At 35.6% G+C, this 15,131-nt stretch overlaps 1 protein-coding gene across 3 annotated transcripts in view; it reads right to left on the reverse strand.

The window, feature by feature from the left end:
- Positions 1-15,131, reverse strand: part of LOC132699125 (inactive rhomboid protein 1) — a 51,667-nt gene that overhangs the window by 14,087 nt on the left and 22,449 nt on the right. For 2 of the 3 annotated variants that reach the window (XM_060665644.1, XM_060665643.1), the window contains exons 12-13: positions 2,631-2,978; positions 2,419-2,571 (exon numbers count right to left, since the gene is read on the reverse strand). In XM_060665644.1, coding sequence (XP_060521627.1) covers positions 2,419-2,571; positions 2,631-2,978 — 501 coding nt within the window. The remainder of the gene's footprint in view (positions 1-2,418; positions 2,572-2,630; positions 2,979-15,131) is intronic. The other variant, XM_060665645.1, reaches the window with a different exon arrangement.

Below are 15,131 nucleotides of genomic sequence, written 5' to 3' on the forward strand. Positions count from 1 at the left end.
TAATTTCGAAGTTATGTCGGGCCGATTTTTTTTTCCTCCTGTCCCACAGCGGGCCCCGGAATAACAATTTTGGTCGAAAAGATAAAAAATGTTGTTTGCTAAAAATAAACTTTAGAATTTAGAATGAAACACCATCAAAAAATTATACAGGGTGGAAGAAAAGACTGGAAGGTTTATTTCATATTTGCATGTGTGAGTATTTTAGGAATGAGCGTTAAGACATGCGTGTGGCCTAAGAATTTGCGAAAAATGGTAGGACCATAGAAAATTAACTAAATGACTCGCCCCTGGGTTGATGTATCCAAGCTGAAAAGTTAGGTTATCGCTTGTAACATACAATTCTATGATTCGGAACCGAAAAGGAAGTCAATTTAGTTATTTTTTTTATCGATTCACTCTTTTACAGACTTTTTTCGAATACGCATATTTGAAGCTCATTTCTTAGTGCCAGTGGATGCAGGATTTGCGATTGTAACGCTAAAATATTCTTTTGTTTGATTTTACAGTAGAAAATGACTACTGTAATATTGTAATAAATCTTCTACTGGTATTGTCATCATTGCTTGTTCCACTCCCACTTGCTTTTACTTTATCGATAATCAAACCCATTTCGATTCTAAATGTAAGCTGAATATTTTTCTTTCCCTCTTTTACACTGTCCTTTCCCTCTTGTGATCTAACTTGCCATTTTTTGATATCCAATCTGTAAGCCACATGTAAAAAATATTCCACGAATGGTATCCACGCATGGAGAGTCGATAATCCACAATCGAGGGCCTTGTTGTTAATTGGTCTAGTTTTAACATTTTGTATATTTTAGGTGTAGGTTTTAGTTCATCAATTTCTTTTTTACAGAGGCTGCTTCTTGTAATGTGAAAGCAGTAATTTCTTTCTGAAAATAAAAGTGAACTGGCCTACAATACCTCGTTGACGATGGTCTAGGGTTCTGCCAATAAATTATTTTTTGATCGATTTTTGAGTAAGAAAATAATTGCAAAGGTACAAGTGAAGTTAAAAAATATTTGAATCTGAAGCATTTTCAGCTTGTATTCACTACGACCTTTGCGCATCCCCATTTTGTGATTGAAATTAACTCAAGAGGTCCAGATGTATTTTCGAAAACTTCTGACTGAGATAAAACAATTCTGGAAACAGTATGGTCCAAAAGCCCTTGTAACTTAATTTTTGCAGATAACTCTGTTACCAAAATGTTATCGGGAAATCGATAACAGTATAATTTTGTCTGCAAAATTTTTTTGTATGAAGGATAAACATCAAAGTTGCTTTCTTTTCATTCTATTCTGATGGTTAAATAGTCACATTTAAGTCACAGCTAAGTGCTTCTTCACGTACGTATGGTAGAATTGGCTTTGATTTCTGTATATACCAATTGACTCTCTTTAAGCAATTTGACTTTGACTTTTAAACTTAGCATTGGCGCCCCAATTAACTGAGTTTGCTCTAAACTTTTTGCTAATTCCTTAATGTTTCTTCCCGGGTCTTCCCAGCGAGTCTGTTCGCGTTTGCATGTTATCCATTTGCGGGAATAGAAGAACAGTACTATTTAACCATTTAGTGTTTTGTTTTAAAAACCTGCTCTTCGTACGATTACTTTTTTTTCCACCTTTTGGATAGCTGGTCGCAAATTTCACACTTCTGGCTTTTGGTATTCATCATATTTAAGATTTCGCGGCCTACTTGGAGATTTTTATCTTTATAATTACCGTTTTTATCAATCCAGAAATTAAACACATCTATTCTTTTAAGATTCATGTTTTGACTTGCTCTGGACTACTCTGTAGCAAAAGAATTTAGTTAGAAAATGGAAAATATATTGTTTCTTATTAGGCTTTCTATTTCTAGTCTCATGAACAGCTTTAATCCCGATTTTACTCAGACAAGAGTTTTCCAGTTTTCACAACATCTATCTTTAATTTGCAAACATTCTGTATATCTAGAAATGCTTAACCCTAGGAAAACTTCACCCAATAGACTTTGTTTAGCTTAGTACCTTTTCAATAAAACGAAAAAAAATTCGTTTCTATAATAGTTATAAGTAGGTATGTGTAAAAAAATTCATAATTTTATTGCGAATTGGGGCGAAAGTTTTTCAAATATTTTAATGTTAGAAGAAAACGTTTTTAAATTTTACTTACCTTTCTCTAATTAATCTCTATGAACACAAACTGTAGGCAATGTAACTACTTTCTACAAAACAGTATAAAATCATACAAAAAAATTTCTTAAAAAATACAATTTTCTTCAAGTTTCAAACACCTTGACGTCAAACTTCCGACTGACAGCGACTTTTGTTTATGCATTTATTTTTCTAGGCCCACTAGATTGTTCGCCTTGGAAAAATGCTTACTTATGACCAAAATTACGATTCGAGAATCCATTTGTGTATAAGCGCGTTACCTCCACGCCATTCGTTTCCTGCGATCCAACCACCTGAGTTGCTCTTCGTTCTCGTTCTCCTCGTCCACGCCGAAGAAGTTGGCCGTTTCCTTTTTGATGTAGTTCTTGATCATTTCCTTCCTGCTGGTCGATCGATTTAAAGGCGGTCGTGTCCTGCGACGGGATAAAGTAGTGGAATTCGTTCTGGCGGACAATTTGGTGGGCTATCTCACCTGTTGGGTATCCGTTCGGATTGGCTGTAGTTCACGCGTTTCGGCTGAGCCTGCGAAGTCGTTTCGACGGCGGCGACGGACGACGTCGGCATCGAAATCGCTCTCTGGACGGCGGCGCTTCCCCTGGGGGGCGACGAAGACGCCTGGGGCGCTTGTCTTTGTCTCGGCGAAGCGTCATCGTTCGGCTGTTCCGTAGGTACTCGGGTGGAAGCTGTAGGTTGCTGGGATGCCGTCGGAGGTGGAGAGTGGTGGGGCGTGACTAGCTGTTGCGGCTGAGTCGTGGGTTGGGTTGGTTCGGGTGGCGGACGATTCGAAGCCTGCTGGAGCGGTTGGGGCGGAGACGCCCGCCTGAAAACGAGCGCGGTTTGAAAAACGCCGCCCCCAAACTATAAAGGAGTTTAAAAATAAAAAGGAAAAATATAATATAATAACTAAAGGGTGATTCAATAGGGGTTTCCACATTAAAATAATAAAAAAAAAACTCGGAAGAATATAAAAATATACAAAATATATGTTTCAAATTCTTTCAGGTCGTAGAAAGCATTGCTTGACAGAAGTTCTCTGATGCACTTTTTAAATTGTCTTGTAGATAATGCTTTTATGCTTGTAGGAAACAAATTATAGTAATAAGGTCCTGCGTAATTTAGCGACTTTTTGTAAAACATGTGGTTCCGTCTTGGCTTTAGAAGGTTATAACCGTGGACATCCGTGTGTTTCTTGTGAGAGCCTTTATTTTTATGAACGATGATGAATAATTTAAATAAATATATACAAGACACTGTATTTTATACCTTATAAATATATCTTTGCAGGATAGCCTCGGGGGCAGTTTGAAAATTAACCTAAGTATCCTTTTTTGCTGAATGAACAACCCTCTCCGCATCACTCGCTTGTCCCCAGTTTACGATATTATATGAAATAGACGAGTATGCTGAGGCGTAATAGAAAGTCAACAAGGATCTTTCAAAGAAAGAATCTCTGATTGTTAACATTGCGAAAAACGTTTTGTTCAGTGTATTACAAACACTATCTATGTCGTAGTCCCACTTTAGGAAGGCATCGGTGTAAGATCCGAGAAACTTTGATGTGTGGTTTAATTCCACGCGTGAACCCGCAAAGCTGAACGCTAGGTTAGTCAGAGGTTTAACATACTGACCAGTGAATTCGCATCGCAACTGTTTTTCCCAAATTTATAATCAAATGGTTCTGTTTCCAAAAATCAACAAACTGTGCCACAACACACAAGATGGATGTGTCATCCGCGTACATAAAAACGCGGCAGTTGCTATTGAGGAACTCAGTCGAGTTTGTCGTAGACATACTGGACAAGGTCATTAATTCCCGTTTCCGTTGAGTAACCAACACGGAAACCATGTTGCGCATTGGATATAATGTTTTCTTGCTCCAAAAAACGTGTCATTCTGTCGTACATTGCCTTTTCGAGTACTTTAGAGAACTAACCTGCGATTGTTATAGGCCTATAATTCTCTATTAGCTTAGAGTCTCCCTTTTTGAATACAGGAATCATTTTTAATTTTTTCAATGCCGCAGGGCAGAGAACGGACGTATTGATAATAGTAGTTAAATATGGAGCTAAAACATCTCCACAGGTTTTTATGAGTTGTATAGGTATTTCATCGATTCCAATAGATCGCTTGTTTTTGAGTGATTGAATTAAGGTTAGTACCTCTCTCTCGGTGTAGGGCATGAAAAACATACTCTTTGCCTTGGTGGTTGGAAGAGTGCCAGTTTCATCTTTAGTGAACATAGTATCGGTCTTCGACTGCACGTGAGTGGCAAAAAATTGTCCGAATTCATTTGCTATTATGTTATCATTAATTACATTGACATTATTAACATTTATTCGTATACGGCGTTGAGTTTTTTCCTTACCCAGCTTCTCGTTGACAAGTTGCCACATTTTTTACTTTTGTTGTTAGAAAGACTTATTAAGTTGGAGAAGAAAGCCTTTTTTTCATCGGCGACCTGTCTGTCTACTAGGTTTTTCATAATTCTGTAGTTTTTTTCCACAGCTTCATCATTAACTTCATTTTGCGTCTCCGGTTTAACTCTTTTAATTCACTCATTTGGTTTTTGAGTTTTTCGGAAAATGGTATAGATCTTTTAAGTTTTGTGCTTTTTGCTGAATTGTTCTTTTAGGATGTGATACCTCAAACCACCATAGTACATCATCCCAGAATATGTTGAACAGGTTGTCGATGTTTGTGTATTCCAAAAGAGGTATGGTTTCCTTCACGAAATAGCTACGGAATTCAGCAATGCTGTTGTCTGTAACAACTCTTTGTTCGCAACCGATCATCGCATTGAAATTTATATTTTGTGAGTAGTGTTTAAAAGTTTTATTTCTTTTTTATTTTTATTTCTATACACTCTGCTTTTTAGATACCCCAAAAAAAAATCTAGGGGAGTAAGATCACATGATCGCGGCGGCCAATTGACATCGCCGTTACGTGAGATAATCCGACCAGGAAACTTGCCCCGCAGCAATTGCATCGTTTCTCTGGATGTGTGACAAGTGGCTCCATCCTGTTGGAACCACAATTCTTCAATGTCCATACCTTCCAACAGGTCCCAGAAAAAAACAGATATCATGTTTCGATAGCGAACACCATTAACCTTAACAGCGTTCTCCGCATTATCCTCGGAAAAAAGAGTGCCAATTATTGCTCCGTCACTTTTTGAGGATGCATTGCTTTTTGAACAATCTCTCTTGGATTTTCTAATCCCCAAATATAATCCCATTGTGTTTGTTTACAAAGCCACCAACGCGAAAACGTGCCTCATCGCCAAAGATGATTTTCGTTGAAAAACGAACCCCTTATTCTCGTATCCATTATGCAAACACGCGGCTCTGTTGATGATCTCTAGGTTTCAACTCCTGAGTTATTTGGACTTTATATGGGTGTAGATGCAAGTCTTTTGTTAAAATTCGCTGCGTGGTTGAATACGTAAGGCCCACTTGCTGCGATCGATGACGAATCGATGCTACACTTTCGCGAACAATGGCAATATTTTGATCTGACCGACCTGCACAATCACGTTGAGGCACTTTGAGGTTAGTTACAGATCCAGTGTGCTCAAAATTTTTAACCACATTCCAAATTGTCCTCTCAGAAGGTCGACTTTGCGCGCCGTAGAGCCCGAAATGCATTTTTTCTTGATCGACCATTTTCATAATAGGCTTGCACAATTTTTGCACGTTGTTCAGTCGTATATTGCTCCATGACTAATTTTGTTTATGTTTTGAGGTTAAAAATCTCATATGATAATAAACAAATACAGTGGTGTTTCAAAAATATTTCAGATTGTAATGTGGAAATTTTTATTGAATCACCCGAGGACACACTGAGGACAGCTTTAAGGCTTCTCTTGGCCTCCAGTCCTCAGAATTGTAGTCTGTTCAAAGTTTCACAAGGTTCACTTTGTTCAAACCAGCCTATTGATTTTTCAAAGAAATTTCCACAGGCTAGTGTAATACTATTTACAAAACTTCTGGATTAATCCTGCGTCGGTTTTTGTCGAGTTTTTGTATGGTCTGTTCATAGATATCAGAAAATGAATAATCGCTTTTGAATGCGATTATCCAATGGTAGTCATTAACATACAATGCAACAAGATTATTACCTAAAGTTTCGGAATTCAAATTCAGGTAAAATTGTGTTTATACTTACCTGTGTTTAATATTCTTTCTTGTCCCAGTAATAATTTTGAAAAATTTGAAGTCGATAGCTGCAAATTTGAGACACATACTACATTTTTGAATATAGTATACAACTCAAACACAGCCATCTAGTTATGGTATTTATCCTTACAAGGGGAACCAACATTTTCAGTTTTCTGCTAATACTGGGCACACCCTGTACATTTTTGAAAATTATAAAGAATGAAGGTGTGGATCTATCAGTTCCACAATTTTTGCAAGTACGTAAACGATTTTTAATTTTTACAAAATATCTTTCTCCCCCGAGAACGTCCGGGACAGAGAACGGACAAACAGACAAAAAAAATGTTTTCTTTTCGACCGTCATTTCGGTACCAACGGTGGTCCAACTAACCAAAAGCAATGGCGGCCCCCTAAGACCGAGATCACATTATTGTAATTCGGATAAATAAAATGGCGGAACGTTTGGGAAAGTCGTATCCTGATGGACATGAGTGCCGAACATCTCAAACGTGAACGCGATTGTGTAATCTCCGGGGAGGGACGTTAGATCTACCTGATATAGATGACGAGACGTGTTCTGCTATCGAGACGAGCTTATTCCATCATTTGCCTAATTTACGCGGCAGCACGTGTTAATTAAACGGGATAACGTAAATTATTGCGACCGCAGCCGCCTAGATGTAATTTTCAAAATTAAATAAAAAAAGGAAAAATATTGTTTTTATTAGGACAATAACAAAAACCGATTAAAAAAAAAACAAATTAAATAAACAATAGTTAAGTCTATTTATTTTTGGAAGATTAGTGGATTTTATTGTAGATTCCACGGCTAGTTTGTCCATTTTCAATGACGATCATTGCAACGTCCCATGGACCTTGATATCTGCGTTCCATTTCCTATAAATGTTGGTGGAACCTCTCACCAAGATGGTCGGCCAAATAGTCCTGATGTGAGTGCAAATAGTGTAGTTTTTTTATTCATATTGCATCCCATTTCCCCAAATTTAGCCCTTTTTCGCCAGTTCTTTTTCACCCAATGTTGCTGTATTTTTCTACTGTTCCACTCAACTAACAACAACGGTACTTCGTATATCCTGACTGGCAGAAGTCCCGTAATTTTTAAATCACCGCAAATCATAGTAAAAGATCGAAATTTTCGGAGCATTTACATTTTCATTTACATTGAAAGGGCAACAGGTACAGAAGCCAAAATATTTCGACCGCAGCCGCCTAGATGTAATTTTCAAAATTAAATAAAAAAAGGAAAAATATTGTTTTTATTAGGACAATAACAAAAACCGATTAAAAAAAAAACAAATTAAATAAACAATAGTTAAGTCTATTTATTTTTGGAAGATTAGTGGATTTTATTGTAGATTCCACGGCTAGTTTGTCCATTTTCAATGACGATCATTGCAACGTCCCATGGACCTTGATATCTGCGTTCCATTTCCTATAAATGTTGGTGGAACCTCTCACCAAGATGGTCGGCCAAATAGTCCTGATGTGAGTGCAAATAGTGTAGTTTTTTTATTCATATTGCATCCCATTTCCCCAAATTTAGCCCTTTTTCGCCAGTTCTTTTTCACCCAATGTTGCTGTGTTTTTCTACTATTTCGAAATTTTCGGAGCATTTACATTTTCATTTACATTGAAAGGGCAACAGGTACAGAAGCCAAAATATTTCCATTGTGCAAAAGAACAGCTTTAAGGTTTCTCTTATTTTATGTTCTCTATGTGCTATACAACTGATGCAATTGTCTGTTAACTATCTGGAGAGCTGTCTTCCAAACAGATACTACTGCAGTATCATTGTGCCTTGCCGCAAGGAGGCAAAGTTTACTTTGTAATTTTTGACAATTTTTAACTCTCACTTTAGAGGTTAATTAATTCGCTTACTGCGCAGCTAATTGATAATTTCTTCTTTTTAACATCCCTTCATGAAGTTGGGCAAATTCTGTTGAACATATAGAAAAAGCAGAACAATCGTATATTCATATTGCAAATAATATAGAACAAATAATAATTAGAACAGGCGATGATAGCGATAGTGATACTGATATATTATGTGAATAATTTTAAGTAATTTAAGTAGGTAATAAAAATAATTTGTAATTTTATTTTAGATTTAAACATAAATACATACATAAATAAATTCATATTGTTTAGTATCTTTCCTAACAAAACCCCAAATAATTAAATTCTAAGCAAAGTACGGACCTGTTCGGCCATATTTCATTTTTACAGCTTGCCCGGGTCTTTCCTTAATTCGTATCAGTTAGTCATTTTCTTATATCTATGAACAGACTTTACCTATGCCATCGCAAATATTACCGACTACAGATTGGGAATTTTGGTGGAATACACAAGCGAACTCCTTTGTTTAAAATACCCTATTAATTGTTTCGTGCTTCCTGAAATATGAGGTGTTATCGTCTTGTCCCAGTAATGATTTTTTCTGTCATTAAGTTCTGATTGTGAAACTAACTAACTACATCATTAAAACTGTTGGTATCTTCCTCTGAATTGGCTGGGTTCTCAGGTATTGACACATCTGGGCCATGTTTTTCAAATTCAAGAAGTAACAGTCATCATGGTGATTTGTTGGCTCTCTCCATACCATTGACGTTCCAAAAGATAGAGCTCGCCTGTTTCCAATATTCCAATATCTTAAACTTTCTTAACATACCCCACAATCGATATGTGGTGCCCAAGGTTTGTCTTCATCACCAATGTTCACTTTCATTAAAGCGTAGAATTGTTTTTTAAGCGGGGGTCTAATTCAACGTCTAAATTTCTTGACCACTCTGAACCTATTTTTTATTAGTTTGTTCTCTATAAATACAAAAATATGAAAAATGCCAAATCACAAATTCTCTGTTGGTCTGTGTCTATGTCATAGTCAGACCAAAAAATTGCAAATCGTCACGTCAAACCGTCAAAGACTGTTCCCACTTCCTTGTGCCGTCCGATATATTGAAAATAAATTAGCGAAATTAACCGACCTTGGCGATAATTTGTTGTCCGGTTTCTTGGGATTTCTCTGCTGGAACCGCAAGTGATAACATCGCAATATTACGATTTCAAGGTCAAACGGGACGCGACACAATCGATCGACCATTTTTTTAAAATTCATCGTTAATTTTCTTTTGAATAATTTAATTAAACAATTAATTATACAGAGTGTCCCATAAGTAAGGGTACAGTTTTGAAATAGGAGATTCTTTAGGATTTAAAGAAACTTGCCTTAGTCAGAAAAGTTAATATTAACAGGGTATTAAGGTTGCAACTTTACCCTTTCATTTTTTTTAATTTTGGAAAATCGAGTTTTTTTGACATGGAAAATCCATTTTCGTCAATAATTATCGCGCAGTTGATACTTCCTAACTTTTTGCACCTTAATGTATTCGGATCTTTAATAAAGATATCACGTATTACACCTTTTTTACACAAAAAAGGCATACCGTTTAAATTTCGAGAAATTGAAATTTTCGTTGACCTTAATTAGGCTTAAGACAGTGAAATAATGCAAAGTAGGCTCTGGCGAAAACGGACACTATAAAATACGTGCAAAATTTTTCAAAGTAGGCTTTGAATAACAAACGCGCTGAAGGCATTTGGACTATGGTGAATTTCTTTGCTGTTTGTAGGTATCTTGGGTGCTTTTGAAAAGTTTTACGTTGGATTTTCGATAATGCCAAGACATAATTTGTTTTCAGAAGTCTTTCAATAAATGTGTCTGTAAATGCAACTATGGAAATCATTTTCAACATTTATTCCCGAATAGTTTTTTTTTTCTGAATAGTTGTTGTATATTACTCCAGTTTAAAATTCAATTTGTATTTCCATAAAATTGTTTTCATTGACCTCACAGTCTCAAAATAAATAATAATAAGAACTCTGTTAAGGTCTGCAGGTACTACCATATTAGTTCATGCATTCATGCATTATCTAGGTTATTATTATAAGAATAACGATTTTTTAAATATTACGTAATGATGTACTGAAAAATGTTTATCCTTATTAAAAATCTGCATACACTAAAGTGCAAAAAAAGTTAAGAAGTATCAAATGCAAGAAAAGCACTGTACGTAGCGCCCTCTACAATTTGCCCCAAAATTTTCCAAAATTGGTGCAAAAAGCTCTATTATTTCAGGAATTATTTTAAAAAATCAAAAATAATTTTGCAACTTTGACACTCTGTATCTCGGTTAATATCAACTTTTGTACTAAAGTAAGTTTCGTTAAGTCGTAATATTTTTACCTAAAGAATATTCTATTTTGCCATATACCATTACTTATGCATACTCTATGGAATTAATTCTCGTGATAATATAGGATAAAATATTATTTCCTCAATAGAACGCACTGTATAACATTTACTTGAGTTCTTGTCTTATTTATTCTACAGACTCCACCTGTTCATATTATATATATTTATGAAAACAACTGAAAACCAACTTTTTTAAGAAAACATATAATTTTGAATGCCCAATGGCGATTATTATAAATGAAAAAAACAATTTTTTTCTCTAAGTTTTCATATGAATGCGAGTCACCAAAAAATACTTAAACATTCTTTTTCCCTGTACATTCATTAAATTTAAATTAAGGACGATAAAATGTTGTATTTCGGTCACTCTCTGTGTTTACCAGAAGAAAGAAACAATTTTTTGTTTACAAGTTTTCTAAATTTATTTGTCTCTATATCCATCTTGGTCGGTCGAACTTGTATCACTCTTAGCGGCTTAAGTTTTCTAGACGTCTTTAGAAAAAAAACAGTCTCAATCTTCATCGTGTTGGCTTTCTACGGACCCTGTCCAATAAAACCTTAACAATGTTATTACTTATTTCTATTGGGTTAGGGATATTCCGATACTAGTAAATACGAGTACAAAAGTACTTGGTATCAAATCGAATCAGCCTCACCATTAAAAAAAAAACCGAACGCATCAGACAAACATAATCTCTATCTGATCTATGGTGACGCGTGTCTCGCGCCAGCCAAGCCGAACCCGTCCGACTTCACTCGACTGAGCCCGAGCCAAAAGCGAGAAAGATGTCCGCACTTCATTTTTTTCCATTGCCAATATAAATTGTCCAACATACAAGAGATTGCTTACGAATAATTTTATTTATTGTAATCATCGGTTTATTATTCCAATGTTATCATGGAGTTTTTTGTTTAAATTACGTGCTTAACATGACGCAAACCTTTATAATAAAAGTTTTCTTTTCCTTCTTAATTTTGTTTTAATTATTGTCCTTCAACGTTCATTGTTAGTTTCCTTAAGATTTGAGTACTATCGAAATGAGTAGGTATCGATACCTTAATGGCATCGGAACATCCCTGTATTGGCTAAAGTCATTAACAAAAAATTTAACCTTATTTCAGTGACAAGGCAGGGGTGGGCCAGGTATATTTCTTTCTTTCTGATATATTTCTTGAGTGTTGACCATTTATGGCAGTGTTGAATGATCGTTTTTACTGTGCGTTTCAAGTTATTTTACGAGAATATAACAATGTATCGTCGAAATCAATTTTCGTTTGATGCAAAACAGGCTGTGAAAAATGCGTGGAATTTTAATCACCTCTTACAAACACGCCAATGTTGTCGATGAGATACATTATTAATAGTGGAGAATTGTGTAGTGATTTTCAAACTCACCGTATAGACCAGGTCAGGGCTTCTTAAACTGTGGGTCGCGACCCCCAGGGGGTCGCGAGACTACTGAAAGGGGGTCGCAAAGATCTGATACTTTTCAATCATTATAAATAAAATTTTAAAATTAGTATACACACTACGTACAAATATAAATACAAATAAAAATCATACAAAATACTATTGTAGTTTTATTATATTTTTTGAAAAAAGTGGCAATGCAAAACTGTTATGTAGGGCCTATAAATGAAAATATGGAAGTAGCATATTATAAAAGTTTATTGCTACATGCTTTTTGAAGCCCTAAATTAAAAAACAGTTCCATATCATTGCATGTTTATCCCGAAATATTTGTTAGAATATGATATTTAGTTTGAATTCAGTTACAAAAAAAACGCAACTTGTGAAAGTGTGAAGAGCAAATACGAACAATTGGTTTAAAAATAATTATTTGAAATTGAATACGGATAAAACTCAAAAAATTACTTGGCATTGCACTTGATAGTAGACTTGACTCGAAAGATCACATTTTATCTCTTAAGCGACAACTATCTTCCAGCTTATTCGACCTTAGAAAAATTAGGGAGAGCCTAGACCAAAATGCCCTAATGTATTATGCTTTATTTCATTCCCGCATATCATAAGGCACAATACTATTATTTTTTTACACTTTTTTACTTTTTACATTTTGTTTTTGTATTTTACCTTATATATCGACAGGCAGCAATTGTATTATTATTGTATAATATGCACATTACAAAAATTAAGGATTCTTACGATTCTATGCAATAATTATAATTAATCTCAATGTCGACTCTGATAGTGAAGCAGAATTAGATTTAAGCATGTAATTATGTATAGATGTTCTTCGCTATGATTCTATTGTATGTATCCAATATCATTGTTTTTTCTTAGTGTCATTTAATAAGGTTATAATACCCACCTAAATTAACAAAAAAAATATTATTAACATTGAGAGTCCATCCTTAATGTTCTCTCATTTAACATCTACCGGACCCGAGTTTTATTGCCGCTTCCATAATTGACGACAAAAGCCAGCGCGATGAAGATCGAGACAGACCATACCTTTCCCACTTTCTTATTCAAACGCGTCAAAGACCCCGCTTACAAATTAGATAACAGCCCAACGTACCCCCAAAACTACCTAAAGCCGTCCCTGTACCAGGTGACCACAGAACACGCTGCCGCGCCAATAACAAACATAACCTACATATCGCGATAGAAGAATTTATGAACGTTTCGCTGCCGTGCGGATTTCACTTACAGTCGGCGTAGTTTTATATCTTCTGGTTCCGAATCCATCTCGTTCTTCGCGACGAAGGACACCGACCGCCTGTCGAAAGAAATGTCGCGTATATTACACCTGTCGCAAGTCCATGTTCACTGCGGGCGACTACCGAAAAGTATCTGCGTGTGTTTACGTCTGTGTGTGTGTGTACTATTCTTGTTTCCGTCTACAACGAAAATGTGCCGCGAATATTAGAAGAAACGAAAGTATCTGGGTGTGAGAACGAGATACCGTGTATGCGGTTGCAATGAGTAATTTCAGTTGGAGTGCGATTTTTTTTTAATTCGCTCGCGACCATTGGTGGATCGATTTCGCTTTAGATAAGATAAGCAGATAGAATTTGACTATCGCCGAGATTTTCAATGCCGCTTCGATTCAGGTGATAGTGATGAACGGGAAATTAACGCAGGGAAAGCTACATTCCAACTGGCGCGCAGTTTGTCAGTTCTAGCGCTACCATCCTAACGGAAAACCGCGTTTAATTATTTTAAGACAGTAAGGAAAAATTTTAATGTTAAATATGCTGCACGCATGCCTGAACATATAAATGCTTATGCAAAAGCTGTAAACCGTTTCTTCTTTACTCCCTACCACGTCAATTTCGTTTCCCACGGATTCGAGCGATTTGGATTTTGACGTTTGTCAATTCTGACGGTTATGTTAGTGAACGTGCGTTTTGTAAAAATGTACGCAAAAAATAATTTTATATATAGATTATTAATTAAAGTTTTTATGTTAATATCTTGCCAAGACTAATTGTAGCATTTTCAAATATCGATGTTACAAATAAACAAAATTGATCCGGAGTACCCCAGGGTTGTATCCATCCTAAATATCGTATATACGCCTTTTGATAACATTAACCATAATTATGGTCTTTTTGGATAATTTTGCTCATAATCACTTACTTCTCCGTAGCTACTTGGTTTTATTTCTGCTAAATCACTGCTGTAGAGTATTTGGTCCATGGCTGTGATCCAGAGGATAGAAGACGTTAAGTGATATACCATCATTTAACGAAGTTTCAAGGCCTTCATCTCAGATGAAGTATTTTTTTTAAACCCATAATTTTGCTACCTAATAAAATTTGATGCCCGACTTCGTGCTCTTTCATGTTCTTTTTCGCTTGGATGATATTTTTCTTCGGGTCTCTCCAATGTATTCTTTGCCGCTTATGCGTGGTAAACTCCTGGTATCTCAAACGCAATTTTGTCTTTGACGGATCGAAGATGTTGAGAGATTTTTGGACAAGTGGTAAATCTATGATGTTTGAATGGAAGAAACGATAACAGTAGAAAATGTGGGATTGCTTTTGGACTCATTGTCTTTGGAAGGTTGTGGTGAAGTGTATTTTGTGATGGAACGCTTAATATCTCTAATGTGAAAGTTATTATAGAGTATATAGAGCTTAAATATCTAAGAAAATCTACTAGGGACTCTTGACCATTAGATGATTGATGATCATGGATAATCCATAGCTGTTACTGACTTTTTTCAATTCAGATGAGAAGGTTTGGCTCCAAATTCTCGGATTTTAATACATCTGGACAGGAATAGGGACTTTAGTGGAGACTAACCTGAATATCCTGTGAATGTAATGTAGTGGTTTTCAATTGTTCAATGAAATGAAAGGAGTTAAGTACGAAACTGTCAGTTTTCTTGGTAAAGAGTTTTAATATAAAACCTAAATATTTTACTAGAGAAAATGTTGGAGAACCAATGATGATGAGTTCCGTAGATGACATAGGATCTTTTTTAAGTTGACGATAGGATCCGTTGAATCTTTTCGTGATATTCATTTGTGTTTATGACCACCGTAGCATTTCCTTTATCTTCTTTTAGAA

The sequence above is a fragment of the Cylas formicarius genome, unplaced genomic scaffold, assembly GCF_029955315.1.
Source record: "Cylas formicarius isolate icCylForm1 unplaced genomic scaffold, icCylForm1.1 PGA_scaffold_3__17_contigs__length_32017465, whole genome shotgun sequence".
Lineage (NCBI taxonomy): Eukaryota > Metazoa > Arthropoda > Insecta > Coleoptera > Brentidae > Cylas > Cylas formicarius.